This window comes from Phyllostomus discolor, chromosome 8 (genome assembly GCF_004126475.2).
Source record: "Phyllostomus discolor isolate MPI-MPIP mPhyDis1 chromosome 8, mPhyDis1.pri.v3, whole genome shotgun sequence".
In the NCBI taxonomy this organism is placed as follows: Eukaryota; Metazoa; Chordata; class Mammalia; order Chiroptera; family Phyllostomidae; genus Phyllostomus; species Phyllostomus discolor.
In genome coordinates this window covers 104635032-104654574 of record NC_040910.2, presented here as the reverse complement: position 1 = coordinate 104654574, position 19543 = coordinate 104635032, and the positions used below count along the sequence as shown (strand labels likewise).

The 19543-nt window shown below is 57.3% G+C and overlaps 2 protein-coding genes across 3 annotated transcripts; one reads left to right on the top strand and one right to left on the bottom strand.

The window, feature by feature from the left end:
* Positions 1-5101: 5101 nt before the first annotated feature.
* GRB7 (growth factor receptor bound protein 7) lies at positions 5102-13545 on the bottom strand. Of its 2 annotated transcripts, none has more exons than XM_028521818.2 (15): positions 13347-13545; positions 9289-9466; positions 9048-9198; positions 8708-8864; positions 8458-8579; positions 8240-8317; positions 7789-7926; positions 7342-7452; positions 7055-7153; positions 6717-6797; positions 6494-6610; positions 6259-6319; positions 6045-6132; positions 5846-5939; positions 5102-5622 (listed from the first exon to the last, which is right to left on the bottom strand). In XM_028521818.2, exons 2-15 carry the CDS (start codon positions 9459-9461, stop codon positions 5476-5478), a joined length of 1617 nt encoding a protein of 538 aa, XP_028377619.1. In that variant the 5' UTR covers positions 9462-9466; positions 13347-13545; the 3' UTR covers positions 5102-5475. The 2 variants fall into 2 exon arrangements, with proteins under 2 accessions (XP_028377619.1, XP_028377618.1); XM_028521817.2 differs by lacking the exon at positions 13347-13545 and adding an exon at positions 13082-13276.
* Positions 13546-17806: 4261 nt separating this feature from the next.
* MIEN1 (migration and invasion enhancer 1) lies at positions 17807-19204 on the top strand. The gene is made up of 4 exons (XM_028520716.2): positions 17807-17956; positions 18057-18154; positions 18590-18666; positions 18753-19204. Exons 1-4 carry the CDS (start codon positions 17868-17870, stop codon positions 18834-18836), a joined length of 348 nt encoding a protein of 115 aa, XP_028376517.1. The 5' UTR covers positions 17807-17867; the 3' UTR covers positions 18837-19204.
* The last annotated feature ends 339 nt before the right edge of the window (positions 19205-19543 follow it).

The following is a 19543-nucleotide window of genomic DNA, read 5'->3' as shown; positions in this document are numbered from 1 at the left end:
ACTCCCACTCCAGGCTTGCCTGACTCAGGTCATGCCCTATTCACCAGGTGGCTCTCCCCACCCCCCAGCTCTCCCCTCAGATGTATGGGACAGGCGGCTCAGCTTGGAAGAAAGGAACCAAAAGGCGGAAACCTGCATGGGAACTGATGGGCTTAAGAGGGCTTTGGGTGAGCCAGAGCTGGGAGAAAGGAAATACCCTGGAATGCTTTGGAAAACTGGGGTAGTATCTGCTAGAAATGCCCACTTCTACTACCCTGGGTCTCACTCAGGGCGCAGGTTGGGCGGTAGATGCAGAGGAACATGCCTGGTTGGCTGTGTCTCCAACTCCAAGGTCAAAGGTCCCAGCTGCTTCACGGAGACCCTAGCAATATCCACGTGATGGCTCTAAAAGAGTGACATTGGCCACCCAATTCCTCTCAGTCTTTTGAAAACTACCCCAAGACAAACCCAATCCAAGTATGATAAACTGTTTACCATGAAAATGCAGCTACAGCTAAATAGCCCATGGGTACCCAGCAAAGAAATACCTGCCCCTTCGTTGGGGCAGATGCAACCTTACAACAGAGCACCAGAGGCTACATAGTTCAAAGCACACGGGGTTCACTGGCAGGCCTCACTAGGGCCAAGTAGCAGACAGACACCCCTTCTCAGCCCAGCTAGCACCCCCACCTCCCAACGCCCCTTCCTGTGTGAAGATCATGGGCAATCCCTAGGACTGCCAGCTCCCCTGTGGTTCTAGACTCCAGTCTGCAAGAGCCAACTCCCCGCAGGCCCAACTCCCTCTTTCCCCCCTCTCCCCAGTCCCTGCCCCTGTTGGGAGCTCAGAGTCCGCAGTCTTTAGAGGCCACTGTGCACCTCACCCTCCAGCCCCGAAGCTGAGGTTCTGACAGGATGCCGCAGACTCCGCTGCTGTGCGAGCTGGACCAACCCCGGTCCTCTCCAGGCTCCCCCCCACCCCCCACCCCCGTCTGCTGGACCAGATCCGTGTTTCTGTACTGGAGGCCTTTTCCCCAAATACACCAGGAAGACAAACTCCCAGATATGAATGCAGTGCTCGGCAGCCCCAATCTCACCCCAGCCTGCCCCCCTCCAACCCCTGCCGGAACCCTTGGAGTCCAGGAAGCTGTTGAAAAACTGCTCGCTTAAGTAGACAGCTCAGAAGAAAGGATCGCCTGAGTGGTCTTGACATCCCTCTCTCCTTTTCTCCTTCCTTCCTTCCTCCTCCCCCTAGAGGCAATGGGCCACCGGGAAGAAGCCAGGCAGGGTCACTGACCTAATGTTGAACCCTCCAACCTGCACCAGGAAGCCCTTCACCTGTGAACTTGGAGGCTGCACGGATTTCACTGAATAGGGTGTCTGAGGAGCAGGGAGAGAGTGACCTGGCCAGAGCTCTGTCTGTCTGGGTGCCCCACCCAGGGCATCCTGGAGAGGTGGGCTCCCTACAATCATGCCCACCTATTCCCAGAGTCCAGAAGGATGACACCATCTCTCCCTGCCCTCCATACTTAGGCAGGGAGGCCAGCTCTGTGGCCACACCGCCCTACAGGCCAGGGCACTGCCCAGGATGGTTACATCCCCTGGCTCCAGGCTCACACCAGCCACACCAGCCCAGGGGTCTCCATGTGCTGCAGGCTATCTAGGGCCAGGGCATCCCCTTCTCTCAAGGCCTGGGTCCTCTTCAGCATGGAGAGACTATGGGGAATGTCCTTTTCCAAAGTCTTTTTTTCTGATTTCTGAGGTGATTTCTTTAATAAACACCTATAATTCTTATAATCAAACTCAGTAGCTTAGTATTGAAAAGGCAGTCTCTTGAGGCTCCAGCTTTTATCTTCCCCGCAATGTGCCTGCCTGCCTCCCTCCCCCCAGCCCAGATTGCCTCAAAACCACAAGCTTCCACTATGTAGCACTTCAGCTATTCTTGGTGGTCCCTTCTGCTGTCTGACCTCAGTGGGTCATGCTGCAGCCTCTTTAGAGGTAGAGAAGCAGCCTTCCCACATCCTCAGAGCTGGCGGATCTTGTCCAGGGTCCCTCTGCGAGTTGGCCCTGAGCGTCCCTTATCCCCCACACTCTCAGCTACTGCCTGTCCCCCGAGAAACCAGAGATCTCAGCCAGTCACCAAGGGTATCCAGCTGCCGATTTCAAGCACCCAGCTCAGGACCAAGCCAGCTGCCACCTGTAAGGCCTCGTAACAGCTCAGGTCCCTCATAGTGGTTGGGGAGGGGAGGAGACAGAGAACAAAGGGAAGGGGAAGGAAGGGCAGGGGAGGGCTGTGTTCTACCACCTGCCAGACAGGCAAAGTTGGACCTCTGTCCCTAACTCCTATGACCTCAGGTGGCTCACTCTCTGAGCCTCAGCTTCCCATTTCTGAAGTAAAAATGGTATCTGTTTCACATATTCTGATTAGCTGGGCAACATAGAAGGGCATTGTCCTTTGCCTGCTGCCCCAGGTTGTGAAGGGACACTGGGTCCTGTTTTTTTGTTTTTAAGATGTTATTTATTTTTAGAGAGGGACAGGGAGGGGGGAAAAGGAAAGAAACATCAGTGTGTGGTTGCCTCTCGAGCGCCCTCTACTGGGGACCTAGCCCGCAAACCAGGCGTGTGTCCTGAGTGGGAATCGAACTGGAGACCCTTTGGTTCCCAGGCTGGCACTCAGTCCACTAAGCCACACCAGCAGGGATGGGTCCTGTTTCTATGTGGCCTAAATCTCTGGACATGCTTCAGAGATGACTCATTCTGACTCCTTCGCTCTTACCCCAGCTGGTACCCTCCCACCCATACCTTGCAAGTGGCCATGGGCATCCATGGCCAGCCACACAACTAGCTCGGGCCTGAGGAGTAGCCAATGATGCGGCAGTTCTGAGAACCACGGCAGGTGGCAGGCAGCAGGTCGTACATGTCCCTGCCTCCTTAGGTCCTGCTGAGAGGAAACAAACACACCCCTCTCACATCTGGGTTGCAGTGAGAGTTCTTGAGGGTGAATCCCTAGCAGGTTCCAGGCTAGAAGGTCCGTGAGGCCTCTCTGCCTACTTCCACCTGAGAGGCCTGGTCACGAGCAGCTGCTGGGGCTGCCCAGCCTGGCCCGAGGGCTGCCTGGGGTGGCTGGTCCTTCTCAAGGTCGCCTCTGAACAACGGACACCCACCGCCCCCTGCACCACCACCCCGCCCCCAGCCAGAGACCAGGGCTGCAGAGAAGCGAGAGGCTCTGCAGGGGAGGATCCCCATTATGGCCACTTAGGAATTCCACCTGGGAGCAGCAGCACAGCCCCGACCCGGCACTCAAACCAGGGCGGGAGTCCTGGCTGTGCCGCTCACCGGGACTCAGGGCAGGTCTCTTCCCTGGGCCATCAGCTTCCTCACCTACAGAGGAGGGTCCCACCCATCACCTTGTGCCCAAGCAATCTCAAAGGCTTGGGGAGAGATTCTCTATTAAATAGAATGGATTCCCCATTACACATATAAGAATTTTTCAGCCTAGAGAATAATTTCATGAATGCCCTTGTACCATCATCCAGCTTCAACCCAACCTCAACCCCTGACTCTACTCACACCCTTTCCCCTAATCTCTGCGTTATTTTATCGTTTCACTAATACTCGAGAATGAATCTCCCACAGACTTTTTTTAAAAACCATAACCACAATCCTATTATCACACCCTAAAAAGTTAACCATAATTCCCTAATATCACCAAACATCTCATCAGAGTTCAAATTTCCCCCAATTGCTCATAAATGTTTTTTTGCAGTTAGCTAGTTTGGATTTGAATCAAATAAGGTCAACACATCGTATCTGGTTGATATATGTCTAAATTTCTTGAAATCTAGACCTTTCCCATCTTTTCTTGTAATGTTTTTTTTTTTTTCTTGAAGAAACTGGGTTATGTGTTCTGTAGTTTCCCGGTCTGCCCGGTGGCCACCGTATCCCCACGTGTCATTCCACGTGTTCCTGCCCCGTTCCGAGCGGCTGGTCCAGTTGATGTCAGCCTCTGTCCCCTCACGGCACACGTGAACCAATCACCAAAACTCTGCAGCACGCCAAACAATGTATTGTTTGCTGATCTGACAAAAGTGGGTATAATTCTGATGGACTCACACCGGACAGCTATGGTGGTGCTGCCTTTTTTTATCTGACAATCTAAGGGGAAAGAGGTCAGTGCCCCTAACAGTCAGGTGCTGCATGTTCTGAAAATTCTCACAGCACACCAATTGAAAATCCCTGAACTACTTGTTGAGCCCAGGGGATAAGATTTAGGTTTGATTTTTTTTGGCGAAAATGCTTCATTGAGGTTCACATATCTTGAGGGGTCTATCCTCCCGGATCTGAAGGTTCGACAGCAGGTTCCTGTGTCGCCGATCTGCAATGTTTACTACAGAGTCCTCCATCATGTAAGAGCTAGAACGATGAAAACCCTCGGACAAAAGTCTTGAGACAAAAACACAGGCTGGCATGGGCGATGGGCAGAGCCCAGGCCCCGAGGGGTCTGTCCGGCTCTCGTGGAGGCACAGGGGAGTGAGCAGATTTGCGTTTCGGAAAGGTCATTCTGGATGCTGAAGGGCAGGATGGAGAGGGAGTCTCAGAGGATCTGAGCGCTGCAGGATGCCATTTACATGGATTTCTGAGGGGGCGGAGCTATTGGGACAGGAAGCCAATGGGGGTGGGGAGGAGGCAGAGGAGGTGAGAGTGTGGGGAGGTAACTGGGCCATCCTGCGAGGTGGTGTTATCCAGTGACTTGGTGGCGGTGACAGACTGGTGCCTGTGTTTTTGTCAGGACTGGTCAGCCCAGGACTTGCTGCCTGACGCATCTCCAGCGCCCTGTTAGAGTTAGCGCCATAGATTTAGGCCCGGTGAGGAAATCTCACCTGAACCGCAGTCCTTGCCCATTCATTCATTCCGCCCGCAATTACTGGACACTCTCTACATGGTGGGCTCCCTGCCGGGCACCGGGGGCTCTCAGATGACCCCGACCACCCTGCCCTCAGAAACTCCCGGGCTGGCTGGTCTGTGGCATCCCCCGTGTCACACACTCACCAGTGCCTGGCGCTCACCTCCCCTGCTCCCCTTCTCTGCCCCAGCTAGCCGGAGCCTGGCGGACAGAACTCAGAGGTGTATCCAAAAATAATTTTTATTGTCACTAGTATAAAACAGAGATCAACTGGCCTCTCAGTCTGTACAAAGTGTGGGGCAGAAGACCACCTGGGCTGCCCCCATTTCTCCCATGATGCCCTGCCCCAGGGCAGAGCCCAGGAGGGAGCTCCCCAAAGGGAAGAGGGCCCCCCCCAAGTGCCTTCCCTTGAGAAGACGGGCTGAGGGCCAACTGGGTGGGGAGCACTTTCTGCCTCAGTGAAACGAAGGAGCAGCGGAGAAAACTGGAGTAGGGGACCCTCCAGGCACTCATGACCCTGTCCCCGCCCCGTGCACCCTCGGAGTCCCCCCCCCCGATGAGCACAGGGCTGAGACGCAGGCCTGCGTCTGCAGCGGTCAGAGGGCCACGCTGGTGCAGCTGTGGCGCAGGAGGCAGGGCAGGATGCCTCGGTTCAGCTGGTGGAACTCCACGAGCTGCAGCAGGTCGGTGAAGCGAGTCTGGCCCTCGTCCATGCTGAAGTAGAGGCGGCCTGCCTCCTCGCTCTGGGGGAGGACCACAGTGAGTGGGCGGTCAGGGAGGGGCGTGAGCGTGAGGGGCCCCCTCCTGGGCCCGACAGAAGTCCCCAGTGCTCAAGGGGAGAGCGGGAGACCCCCGACACACCGACACACCGGAGATCAGGAATGGGGGGCGGGGCGACAGGCTGCTGAGTGTCTTGTGCCTCCACTGCAGGAATCTAGGACTCTGGGGGAGGGGGGCAGTGCTCACCGGCAGGATGAGATAATGCTTGACTTTCTGCAGATGGCACAACGAGAGGACAAAGCCCTGCGGGTTCCGCTGACTCTCCCGGACCAGGAACAGTCTGCCAAGAGGCAAGGCCGCATTAGCTGAGGTCGCGCGGCGGCTGCCTCCGCTCAGGGTCTCTCTTACCCCTGGGCCCGCTGCCCCGCCCAGCCCTGCCCCTTACCCGTCCACCAGGCCTTGCTGGGAGATGAGCCGCTGACTCTCCTCTCGGGAAATGCGTCCGTGGAACCAGGATTGCGTTCGGTGGATGGCTGGGGTGAGGGGGTGACAGACGGGCAGTCACTTAAAGGAGGGGACCCCCTACCCCGCCACTAACCACCCTCACCATGAATGCTCATAGAAGCCCCTGCCCCCAGGGATGCTGGGCCCTCACCCACCTGCGCTGAGGCTCGTGCCTGAGGATGGCGTGGGCAGGCTGAAACGGTGGTTCGTCTTCTTCTGCAGAGCAGGTGGGACACAGGGGTCAGGGGTCAGGGTGTGGCCAGGAAGGAACGTGGAGCCCCTTTCTGCATCCGGGGCCCTCCCCTCACCCGTCTCTTTCTCCCACTCCGTGGAAACCCGTCTGGAGAGCCATTCCCCAGGATGCACACACAGAGGGGTGCTGGCTCTCACCCTCCAGGCATGGGCCTCCTCCAGGGCTGCATTCAGAGCCTCCCGGGGGTTCTCGATGACACGCCCAGCGTGGCCAGAGAAGTCCATGGCCACCAGGGTGTTGTCGGAGACACTCCTCTGCACACGGGATAGGACAGGGAGGGGAGAGGTGAGAATAGGACCCGAGTGTCCCTGGAACCGGGTCTGGGCACCCACTCCAGCGAACGCCCCTGTGGACACTCACCAGGGGTGGGGGCCCCACACAGGATGGGCGCAGGTGGCGAGACTGTGCCTGCTGATAATTCTTATACAGCTGCACCCCATACTGGGGCATGGGGAGAGAAAGAGGGCCAGAGGTCAGGCAGGTGCTGGGGTAGGGGCTGTGACCCCCACCAGACCAGGCCTCTCCTGAAGCAGAGCCGTGACTTCAGCCTTGGTCCAGGGACTCAGGGAGAGCGAGGCCCTGCTGCTCCCTCATTCTGGAGACCTCCCGAGGGCAGAGCTATCAGGCCTCCCTCCTGTTGAGGATCCCCAGGGCTGGGCCATCCCCGACCCCACGCCCCACCACATCTGGGGCCTCACCTTGAAGAGGCGGAAGGCAGACAACCAGCAGGTGCGGCTCTGCTCATCCTCGCTGCAGAAGATGCGAAGCCCCTTGTGGCCATTTCGAAGCTTATTCGGCTGCAGGGAGAGGAAACTGGCTGGTTCCATATCTGCCTTTAGGACCAGGTGTGTCTCCCATCTCCGTGAGGCAGGGGCAGGTTGTGGGGGGCGGAGCCTGGGTGTCCAGATGGAGCTCAGAAGCCCCAGGTAGGATCCTGGGCACCGAGCAGCCCCCATTCCCTCCCAGGCCAGGCCAGGATCTGTACCTTGATACAGAAGCCGAAGTCTGTGGGCATCCCATACAGCTTGCGGCCCTGAGTCACGACATACACGTTGGACTCATTCACATCCGCCACGTACTGCAGGTGCCTCGGATCCTACTCAGCACAGGTGAGAAGGATTTGGCATAGACAGACTCTCTGCCCCAGTTACTGCCCCCTTAAGCCAGCTGAGGAGGTGTCAGGCCCAGAGAGGGGCGGAGAGGTGCCCCGGGTCACACAGCAAATAGAAGTAGAAGCAGGACTTGAACTCAGTTTGCCTGCCTTTCCCACTGCTACCTCCCAGGGCAGGGAAGCGGGGCAGGAGATCAGAGCCGCTGAGGGTTCTCAGGGCCCAAGGTGAGAAAGGGCCAGGAGTTCCAACAGGGGAGGGAACAACAACACCTAGCAGAACCAGAGGGGGTTTTGGAGTGGCCGTCACCCTCCAGACCTCACCTTGGAGGTGCCCTTGGTGGAATAGTAGAGGCCAGACCGGCGCAGGAAGCAGAAGAAGCGTTTCCAAAGCTTCCGTCCCGAGCCCCGCAGCTGCAGGAAGCCCTGGATCTCTGGGAAGCTGCCTGCGTTCAGGAAGTTCTGAGGCCGGAGAAGAGCGAGAAGAGGGTGAGAGGCCTTCAGGGGGCCTCACACACACACACACACACACACACACACACATACACATGAAGCTTCCCAGGACCCGCCTTTAGGACAGGAGGTCCTCCACATGCATTTAGTGTCCCCATGGACCAGAGGAGGAAGCTGGCACGCAGGCAGGGCCAGTGGCACATCCACAGTCACTCAGGACTGGGTCGGGTCTTCTCCACCACACAGGAGGGGTGCGCAAGGCTTAAGCGCCGAGAAGCGATGGGGGTCCTAGGGAACCACGACTATGCGGGTGCTCCCTCACCTGGATGAGGTCGTCATGGGAGATGTCCGCGGGCGCGTCCAGGCAGCTGGAGACCATCTTTTCTGGGAACAGGGAGTGCTGGGGCAGGAAGGAGTCTGGAGTCAGCAGGGGCTGAGGGTCCAGGCTGGGGATCGGGGTGTCCCATTGGCCAGAAGCCCCCTACTCCCCCCCATCAGACACACACACACACACACACACACACACACACACAGACTCACTGGGGAGCTCTTGAACAGCTCGTACTTGGCGAAGTTTTTCCGAAAGACAAAGCGGCTGTCTCCGCCAATAGGCCAGGCAGCCTGCACTTCCACCACCGATTCGTGGTCCTCCAGGGCCCGCTCTGGGGTCAAGAGCCAAAAAGCAGGGGTCAGTGGAGATCAGCCAGGCCTCATGGATGAACCACCGGCTCAGCCCAAGGCGGGAAGCATTGCCTCCTGGCCTGGGCGGCACCCTGGACCCAAAACTCACCCAGCGCCAGATGGGGGTGGCACTCCACCAGCCCCCAGTTCTCGTCACTGAGGGCATGAGCTCGCTGTACCAGCATTTCGCACACGTAGCGTGCCGTGGCGCCCGCCGCCACCTCCACCGACCGGCAGGCCCCATCCTCGCTATACACTTTTACGACCTGCACCCCGGGAATGGCAGATAACTTGAGGAAAAGCAAAGAGCGGTTCTTCCCCTTCCCCAACCTGCTATGCCCCTAGGAACCCCTGACCAAATCCCCCCGCCTCCACACAGCGCCATGTCCACCCCTGTCCTGTAGCGCCCCTCTCCAATACCCTGCCTTCTCTTCCCCAGGGCCACTCACATGGGGACAGCTGGCGTTCCGAGGGAGCAGCCCCCTTGCACTGGAGGGTCCCCCAAGAATGGGGTTCTGTGAGGGAGGACTGCAGAGCTCGGGAAAAGGGTTGGGGATGGAGGGTAGAGAGGTTGTCCGCAGCTCCTCCTCGCGAAGTTTCCTGTGTGGAACGGGGAGGAGCTGAATGCAAGCTTCTGTGTATTTCCCAGCACCGGCTAGGCCGCCCAAGCCCCCCTGAGCCCCACTGTACCTGCTGGTTGGGATGGGCAGAGGCTGCGACCTCTTCGCCTCCCCAGGAAGAGGGGCATCAGGAGGCGGGGGAGTCCCAGGAGGAGTCCCAGGAGGGCTCCCAGGGGTCCCAGGGGCTGGGTACGGGTCTTCCAGGGAGCTGCTGTGATGAGGTGGAGACAGGCCCAGCTCCATGGCATCTGAGGGAGAAGAGGGGGCTGGGTGTTGCGCAGAGCTTGTGCTGGGGAGAGGGCCAAGCGGGCCGACCTCCTGACTTCACACCCCCGTCAGGTGCCCCTCAGAAGGCACCCAGCCCTTCATCGCTCGCCCTCTCACTGGAGTTTCCCTGGAGCCTTTGCAGGGGGCGGGCTGGAGCGAGCCCATTGTACCAAAGGGGACACCAAGTCCCTGAGAAGGAAACGTTCTTGCTCTCATGGCAGGTGAGCCGGGGAGTGGGACCGTGTCGGGACCCTAGGTCCAGTGCTCTTGCTTTAGCCCCAGGCTGCCCAGGGGGGAGAGCTAAGAGGGTCACCCCGCCACAAAGTGGGGCGCAGCAACAGACCCCACGGCCCACAGGTTGTCCAGGGCTCAAGCTCTCAGTGTCGGGGCAAAGGGCCACGCGCCGGCCTCTGAGCGCGCGGGCGCGGGGCACTCCTCTGGGCTGCGCACCAGGTGTTTCCAGAGCTTTGTTGCCAGACCTGATGCCAGAACCTGTTGTGGCAACGCATGCCCAAGTGCTGAGTGATGCAGGGGGGAGAAGGAGTTGTGGGGAAGGACCGGAACCAGGAGGGCAGGAGGCGGGCTCCGCCGTGGTGGGAGAGGGCTGGCCGGGGCCCTTGCCCCAGCAGCTCCCACAACTGCGTGCCCTCCCTTGGCCCTTCCTCCCGCCCAGCTCTCTTGCAACACCGGTGCTAGAGCTGCCTCCTCGGAAAAGCCTTCCCGAAGTCTCCACATTCAGTCCAGAGGGCTCCCAGGGCGCTGCGCTGAGGTCTCTGTGCCAATTACCGTGCACCTGTCTTACCCGCCACTGGTCTGAAGACACGCGGCTCTCCTGGGCAGGGCCAGGGTCCTCCCCACATCTTAGTGCCCACGGGTGCTGCATGGGAGCCCAGGACAAGGACAGGAAAAATGGGGCAAAGATGCCCATGCAGGCAGAAGCGGTGCAGGCCCCTCCCCCACAGGAACAAGACCCTATGGCCGGGCTGAGACCTGGGAAGACCTGGGAAGACCTGGGAGACCGCACCCGTTCCAGGCCCTGCCCACTGTCTGGATGCTGGACCAGCGCTCTCAGGCTGCCTTGGGCACCTGGGCACCTGGACCCCCAGGATGGGCCAGGTCCCTGGACCCTTAAGTGAGAGAATTAGGGGAATCTGGGGGACAGATGAGTCAGGGCGGGGCAGGACAGCACTGCCTGGGGCTCTCCATTCAAACTTGACTCATCTGCGCAACTTCCTGACTTAGGAGAAACACAAACAACCCTGCCTCTACCCACCCCCTCCACTCCTACCCCAGCCTGCCCGCCCGGGAGGAATGGGGAGGCACAGGGGCAGGAACAAGACGTGGGGGGAGGATGCGGGGCCTGAGGCTCCTTTGACATCATCTCCTCCTTCCCCACCCTTGGCCCACCTCCACCTCTCGGGTCCAGGTGGGACCTGCAATTCAGCCCCTGCCCAGGAGCCCCCTCACCCAGGAAAGAGAGAAGAAAAGCCCAGCATGGATTCAGAGGCCATCTGGAGTGGAGCCAACCTCCTAGGGATGGCCCTTGCTTACCAAAGACACCTCTGAGGTGCACCCCAGGAGCAGAAAAACTCAAGACACCTAAAAGGCCAGACAGGCAGACAAGGAAAGGCTGGAGAGAGAGTCAGGGAGCGGGCTGGGGGCTTTGCTGGGAAGGGGAGGACACACCCACCGGGGACCACGGACAGACACCAGTGTACCAACACCAAAACACAGTGTGCCACCCCCAAGCCCTGGGAGCCTCCTTCCAGGAGGACTAGGGCCAGGGGCTGCAGGGGCTCCCGCCTCAGGAAAGCGGAGACCAGAAATGGGGTGGTCTGGGTCCTCTCCCCCATCACGGGAAGAAGGGGAGAGGGGAAATTTAAGTCAGAGTCGAGTTTGGCTCCAGAGGGCCAGGAGGGCCACTCTGGACTTGGGTTTGGTCTTCGGCCCCTCCACCCCGCGCCGCAGGCCCCTGGAAGGCCAGAAAAGAGTGACAGGGTCAGGGCCAGAGATAAGAGGGGAGAGCCTGGGCCTCCTCCTCATCAGGATATCTGAAGTTTTCAAACTGGGGCCCTAGGAAGTTCTCTTCTGGGTAAGAAACCGAACCCCCGAATCAATCTGACCCCTCAATGTTGCAAATCCAAGCGGGTGGCTTCCCCCAACGCCTCTCCGGCCCCGCGGCTCCCGCCGCTGCCGCAGCCCGCTCCCGCCCCACCCTCCTTCCCCCTCCTTCCCGCTCTCGGTGCCTCCTTGTTGACTTCCTGAGTCCTGCCCCACCTGGCTGGCCCCAAGGAGGGGTGGCTGGGCCCAGTGTTTAGGACCAATAGAAAACAAGGCCACCTTGGATGCTTCCCAGGGTGGGGGGAGGGGCTGGCAGAGCAGAGGCCTGGGCTGGGGTCTGGATGTGGCTGGAAGGCCCAGGACTTGCCCGGCACTCCACGCCCCACCTCCCCACATCGGGGTTGATGGTAGGGGACAAGGCTGAACCTTTGGGAGTGCTCTAGGGGTGCAGGGCCCAGGTGAGGAGGAGGGAAACCCTTTGTGACCCCGAGTTGTGGGAAGGGCCCTGGACCCTGAGGCCCCGCCTACTCCCTCGCTTAGGCAAAGACGCCCAATGGGAGGGGAGGGGGGCAGCTCTTTTAAAGTTTAATTTGGGAAGAATGCTCGAGTGTCTGTGGAGTTAATCATTACAGGCTGCTCGCTCCGAGGAAGGGCCCCCCAGCAGGGAGTCAGGGGGAGAAGGGAGAGCAGAGTCCAGGATGGGCTCACCGAGAGGGGGCATTCCGGAGTGGCTGCGGGGCTGGGACGCCTTCCAACGGCGGACAGGTGCGCTCTCCCTCCGCCCCAGCGCGCCAGGGAGACCCAGCCCCGGCCCAGGGGCTTTCTCCGGCCAGTTCGCACATTCAAGACCAGCTGCCACCCCCTTCCCCTCCCCTGACCCCCAGCACTGCAGACCCCCGCAGCATCCAACCTTGGGAGCCCACCCCGAACTGAAGCCGGGGGAGACCCCCGGCCCGCTCCGCCCCCACTTTCCCATCCGAGGGCGGGTCCCAGTGAGCAGAGATACGGTCCGTAGAGATGGAGCTCCAGCCGTTTAGAGAACCCCTCTCTCTTTTACCACCCTCCCAACAAGTTAGAGGGTGCCCCCTCCCCCGCCACAGGGCCGTCCGTGTTTGGGGAAGCCTTGGGGTACAATCAGACTGGAGCAGCCTCAGGCTGAGCCAGGGAGCGATTCCCCGCAGCTCCCTCGGTATTCGGACCCCCTTCGGAGGACGGGGAGGGGCTAGTTTCAGCGGGAAAGCCGCGTCCGGGGCAAGAACCTGAGGTCTGACTTCCCGGGCCCCATCGGCCAGCTTGCCGGCGGGGGGCGGAGGGGGTGGGCACACAGAGGGAAGGAAGGAGTGCAGAGGACAGGAAGCGAGAGGAGGGAAAACCTGAGGGCAGATGGTGAGGAGTGGGCAGGATGAGAAACTAGAGGAAAAGGGAAAAGGAGGCCGCGGAGTAGCACAGCAGGAGGCCGAGCCTGCCCACGTCGGTCCCGCACCCGCCAGCGCTCCCCCCCCCCCCCGGGACAAAATGCCCACTTGGGTCCTTACCTGGACCCTGGGCGTTGGTACACCTGGCTGCGGCCGCGGGTTTGGGAGGGAGACGCCAGGCCCTTAACTACCTGTCCCCCTCCTGCCCCCGCCCTCGGCCTGACATCACTGAGGGGGGAAGAGGAGGAGGGAGCCAGTCGGCCGCCCAGCCGCTCACCTGGGCAGCCAGCCAGCCCCTGGCCCTGCGGCGGGCACCGCCTGGGGCCCCAGTGCGGCTGGGGGGTGAGTGCAGGTTGTCGTCTGGGACCGATCTCCGTCCCCTTACCTGGAGAAGCCTGAACGGGAGCAGCAGGACACAGGGGCCGAAGTCCGGCTCCGTCTAGGGACCCCAGACACCGGGACTTGATTTCAAACCCACTCCCTCGTCTCTACAGGTGGTAGGAGGCCGTCCCAACTTCGGACGTGGAATTGGGCGGAGGGTGAGCCTGGTGCGTACGGGCTCCTGGCCCAAGGAAACTAAAATTATCCTGTGCAGGTGGGGGCGGGGCCTGGGGGAGGAGCATGGGTGGAGGCGGCACCAGAGGGGCGGGGACTCCCCGAAACTCTACACCGGCTCGGGTTGTTTTTGCCCTTCTTCGCCTGGCAGCAGGTGCCAGGGAAGGGGCGGATGCAGTCGAACTAAACAGCCTCGAGAGCGAAGACTTAGAGTCCTCGTGGCCTGGGAGGGAGAGTCGAGGGGCGGGGAGGAAAGGGGAAAGGGCCCCGCCCACTCTTCCCCAATGCCCTCCTCCCCAAACCTGGTCCGCTCATTGGCCAAGCTAGGGGGCTCTGGGTCCCACCCCCTGGGCAAAGGGCACTCTGCAAAAGAGGGAAGCCAACCAGAGGGAAGGCCAGCAGCATGGTCAGCCCCTTGACCTCCAGCCAATCTGGCCACCCAGGCGGCATCCTACCCCCACAGAGGACCCAGGGAATGTCCTCCCTTCTGAGCAAAGTCCAGGGGCCCAGCTTCTCCTTCTGAAATTGAAGGGGTAACTCAGGGTCTCTGGATGGAAGGAGTAATGCAGGCAAAGCTCTGGCCAGGCGCCAGGGGGCCCCCGAGAGCAGCTCCATCCTTCAGCACTAGGCAAACACTAGGGCTGGGCCAGGGCCTGGAAAGCTGAGATCAAAGGCAGAGGCCACCTCCCAGCCTGAAGTGGGTGCTGGTTGGTAAATAAACAATCCGTAGGTTGATAAGAGGTCTGCCCTGGGAGACCACGAGAAGTGCTTTCAGCCTCAATTCTCTCCAAGCCGGGTTTTCCTAGGAAAAACCAGTACGAGCGGTCTAAGCAAAGAAGTGGGGGAGGGGGCGGTCACCAAAGCACAGTAGCTAACTCTCAATCATGCGTTCGTTCGTTCAACTAATATTTGTCAAGTCTCTACCGTCTGCCAATCACCTGCTCGGTCCTAGGAACCCAGTGGTGAGCAACAACAACAAACCCCTCCCTTGTCCTCATGCAACCCAGGCAGGGAGATTGTTATTAATCAACGAATCATACAAACAATACGGAATGACAGGCGACAACTATGCTGGGAGAATGACTCACCCAGGGGTGTAGGGAAGACTGCTCCCTGCAAGTTACAAGTGAGCCGGGGGGAAGCTGTCTGTGGGTGTGGAAGGTGTGGGGAAAGGCAAGTGCTTTGGGCTCAGCTGTGTTTCTCCCACTTGGCCTGTGACCGCCTGCCTCCAAATCTTCCTCAGCTTGTGTTAAAAAACAGATCCCTGTGCTCCTCCCCACCTGCCGAATCTGCCTCTGGGGGCAAGACCCAGGAATGTGTGGTATTGACCAGCCCTCAGGCGGTTGTTCCGTAAACCAGGTTTAAGAGCCATGCATCCTGTCTGTCCAGACCAGCAGGAACTATGGGCAGAGGCCAGACCCTGCAGGGCCTATCTGGGCTTACGGAGAGGCACAGAGGAGCAGGCAGATTTATATTTTTGGAAAGGTCACTCTGGTTGGAAGGCTAGGCTGGGAAGGGAGACCAGTCTCAGAGGGCTGAGCGCCCTAGGATTCCATTTATATGGATTTCTGGAGGGGGCGGAGCTATTAGGACAGGAAGCAGATCTGGGGGCGGGGAGGGGAGAGAGGGGTCGCCAGTAGGGGCGCAGGGACTTGTGGGAAGTAAGGGACTGTTGTGTCTTGGTCCAGAGGGTGAAGGTACAGCTGTGTGTGTCAGGACTCACTGAGAGGTACACGCAGGAGGACGAATTTTACTGGGCACAAATTGTATCTGAACTGTTTAAATAAAAAGAAACAACAAAAAATAGGTTTATAGATCAATGAAACAGAATCAAGAGTCCAAATATAAACCCTTACATTTCTGGTCAACTGATTTTTGACAAAGTGCCAAGACCACTCAGTGTGGGAAAGGACAGTCTTCTCAGCAAGTGGCTCTGGGACAACTGAGTATCCACACGCAAGAAGGGGAATTTCGATCCTTACCTCACACAATGTACAAAAAGTAATTCAAAATAGATCATCGACCCAAATGTAAGGACTAAAACTGAAAAAACCTCTTGAAGAAACCATGGGAGAAAATCATTTCGACTTTGTATCTCGGCTACAACAGGGAAAGCACAAGTGATAAGTGAAAAAATTGGTAAATTAGACTTCAGCAAAGTTAAAATGTTTTGCCCTTCAAAAGACACCACTGAGATCTTTTTTTAAATTGCCAAACACGGGAGTAAATATTTGCAAATCATATATCTGATTGGGACTTTGTATCCAGAATATATAAAGAACTCTTACAAATCAATAATAAACAAATCACCTGATTAAAAATGGGCAAAACAGTTTTTTTCCAAGTAGATGTTCTTCACAAGCAAAGGTGCTCAACATCATTGTCCATCAGAGAACTGCAAATTAAAAACAATGAGCTCTGGCTGTTGTGGCTCAGTAGACTGGGTGCCCGCCTGTGAACCAAAGGGCTGCCAGTTCGATTCCCAGTCAGGGCACATGCCTGGGTTGCAGGCCAGGTCCCCAGTTAGGAGCGTAGAGAAGCAACCACACATTGATGTTTCTGTCTCTCTCTTTCTCCTTCCCTTCCCCTCTCTCTAAAAATAAATAAGTAAAATCTAAAAAAACCACAATGATATACCACCTCACATCCACCAGGATGGCTATAATCAAAGGGGCAGACAAGCATTGGCAAAGATGTGGGGAAACAAATCCTTATATATTGTTGGTATTTCTTAAAAAGTTAAACTTACCATACAACCCAGCAGTTCCACTCCCAGGAATCTACTCAAGAGAAATGAAAATGCACATACATACAAAGACAGTTACGTGAACATTCATAGCAGCATTATCCAAAATAGCCAAAAAAAAAAATGGCCCTGGATGGGTAGCTCAGCTGGCTGAGCATCGATGTGCACCAAAAAATTCCAGGTGGATCCGAAGTCAGGGCACATACAATCCCTTGGGTCGCCATTCAATCCCTTGTCTGGGCTGCAAACGGGAGGCAACCGGCCAATCGGAGTTTGTTTCTCACTTGGATATTTCTCTCTTTCTTTCGCACCCTTTCTCTCTCTCTAAAATCAAGGAGCACGTCCTCAAGTGAAGAGAAGAAGAAGAAGAAGTTGCTACCAAAAAACTGGAAACTTAAATGTCCATCAATTGGTATTGAACAGATAAACAAAAGGTGGCATATCCATAAAACGAGATACTAAGCTACAAAAAGGAAAAAACTACTGGTACGTGCCACAACACGGATGAACCTCAAAACTTTATACTGAATAAAAGAAGCCAGAAGCAAAAGACTGCATATTATATCATTTTATTTACATGAACTGTCCAGAAAAGGCAAATTTATGGGCAGAAAGCAGATCAGTGGCTGCCTGGGACTGGGGCTGAGAGCTGGACTGACTGCCAACAGGGAGGAAAGACATTGCGAGGTTGATGGAAATGTTCTGTAACTGGATTGTGGCGATGGTTGTGCAGATCTAGAAATCACTGTTTAAAAATGAATGGTTTAAAGAGATACCAGGGTGACGGGGGACTCAAGAAGGGAAGAAGCAGTGAGTTGACCTCCATTGCTAGAGCTGCAGAATGAGAATAATGATGCCAACCTGTAGCGAGGCTGGGATGCCAGGGAGGTGCAGGGAGTGGGTGCATGTGATGGGACCATGGAGCCTAAGGACTGGGAGCCCCAAAGCCTGTGGTTCCCAAATGCAGGGGGAGAGGCAGCTGTATCAACAGTTTAGAGTTTAAGAGTCAAAAATACTTGCCTTGACTGGGTGGTTCAGTTGGTTGGAGCATTGTCCCGCACACCTAAATTTGTGGGTTCGATCCCCAGTCAGGGCACATACACCAGACAGGAGGCAACTGATGGATGTTTCTCACATTGATGTATCTCTCTCTCCCTTCCTCTCTAAAATTAAAGATATTCTCAGGTGAGGAGTGGAAAAAAAAAGAGAGAGTCACAAATACTTGAGTGTGTGACTACAGGGTGGTTTGTCATCCACACATCAGTGAGAAATGGAAACTATTCCATAGCATCAGCCTACCTCAGGCCTTGCAACTCCTTGCTCCACCACATTCTCTCGCTGGAAAGCGCTTTGCAGTTTCAGATATTTCATTAGATTAAATAAGGCCGAGAAAGTCCAGGGGATGCCAGGTACAGGACAAGCCCGAGAGCCCGGAATGTGGTCTAGACGGGTCCACCTAGCTGGGAGCCCTCTGGCTACGGGTCGGGTCAAAACACCTAATCGGCCTGCAGGGGGCGCCCGGACGGGACGCACGGCCCCGCCCCTTCACATGTCCGCTGCGTCACGTCACACCCGGAAGCAGCGGCTGGAGCGGAGCCGGTCACAATGAGTGGGGACGCGGGATCGACGTCCGCGGACCCCAATCCCGAGGAGGTCCAACCTGGCAGTGGGGTCCACCTCGTAGTGGAGTTCTGGTGAGCGGCTCCGGCCGTGGGGTTCCGGTCCGGACGTGGGTGGGTCCACGGGAGGTCCCTCCCCCGGAACCCAAGCGGACCCCAGTTATCTTCGCCCTAGTGAACCCTGCGGCTTTGAGGCGGCCTACCTGGAGCTGGAGAGTGCCGTGAAGGAGCAGTATCCTGGAATCGAGATCGAGTCGCGCACCGGAGGCCCAGGTGAGGCCCGCAGAACACCTGCTGAGTCAGTGTTCTAAATCCCAGCTCCACGCTTTCAGTCTCTGGCATTGTCCATTTTAGTGTCCAGCAATATCCAGCACAGAGTAAAATGTCCAGACAACTTGACTCCCCTCCCAAAGGCGGGCGGGGGGTGGGGGGGGTGGTCACAGATGAATCCTGTAGGGGAAACCGTAGAGACTGTGGAAGTATAGATCGGGAAGGGAGGGAGTCCTTCATTGAGTTCAAAGAAAGGACACAGGTGACGCCTCCCGTAGGTTCCTTTACCAGAGTTGGGAAATGGCTTTAAGAACTGCAAGTCTCTACTGAGGCCCGTGGAGGACAGGGAGGAGTCTGTGCGAAGTCTGAGTGTGGAGGGCTTCCTGACTTTTTTGCCTTTTGTCAGCTTAGTTCATTCATTGGCTTATTTAATCCCAGGGGCCTTTGAGATCCTGATCAATGGACAGCTGGTGTTCTCCAAGCTGGAGAATGGGGGCTTCCCTTACGAGAAAGATGTGAGTATTTGCAATGTCGGGAGTACCCTGGGTTCACCATGCCTCTAAAGTAGTACGTCATCCCATCCCCCATCTCTGCCCTTTAGCTCATTGAGGCCATCCGAAGAGCCATTAACGGAGAACCCCTAGAAAAAATCACGAACAGTCGCCCTCCCTGCATCATCCTGTGACCACCTGGGATTTCGAGTTCCTGCTCTGTTCTGGGATCCAGGCCTTGGTGTCCCGTTTGGTCCTGCTGAGGGTTCCCCACTGCCTCTTACCCCTCACTTGGCCCTGGTGGTTGAGAGAGCCTGGTCTCCACTTTGCCCCTGTGGGTGCCAGGAGAGAGTGGACACTTCTGTTGATCTGGAGGGTAGAAGAGGCCCTCTGCTGACGTAACCACAGCCACGTCATACCCCTTCCTGGGAGTACTGTCCACAGAAGCCCTCTCCCCTCTCCAGTTTAGCCACACCTGTCAGAGGCCACTGGAGTTCTAATTTATTTTCTACTAGCCCCAAGCGATGTCAGCTATTGGCAATAAAGTGGCACTACAAACACCTGTGCCAACTAGCGTGCATTATGTCCAGTCTGGGAGTGTGGGGGAGCGCAGAGCCAGCCCGGCCTTCCTACCACCGGGGTGGCTGGGCTTTTTCCGGTTAGCTACTTCTAGTCCAATGGTCTCTCACTGCCAAGGCAAGGAAAGTAAGTCACACAGTTGACACTACCTTTTCTTCCCCCCCACCCTTTATCCACAGGGAAGAAATCACCCCATTATTGTGGGTGGGTGGCCTTAGGAATTTGGTTTTTTCTAAGCAAGAATGATTTGGTTGGCAAAGGGCTCTCAGATCAGAATCCCAACTTCCAGACCCCACCCCCACCCCCACCAACCCCAAAGCCA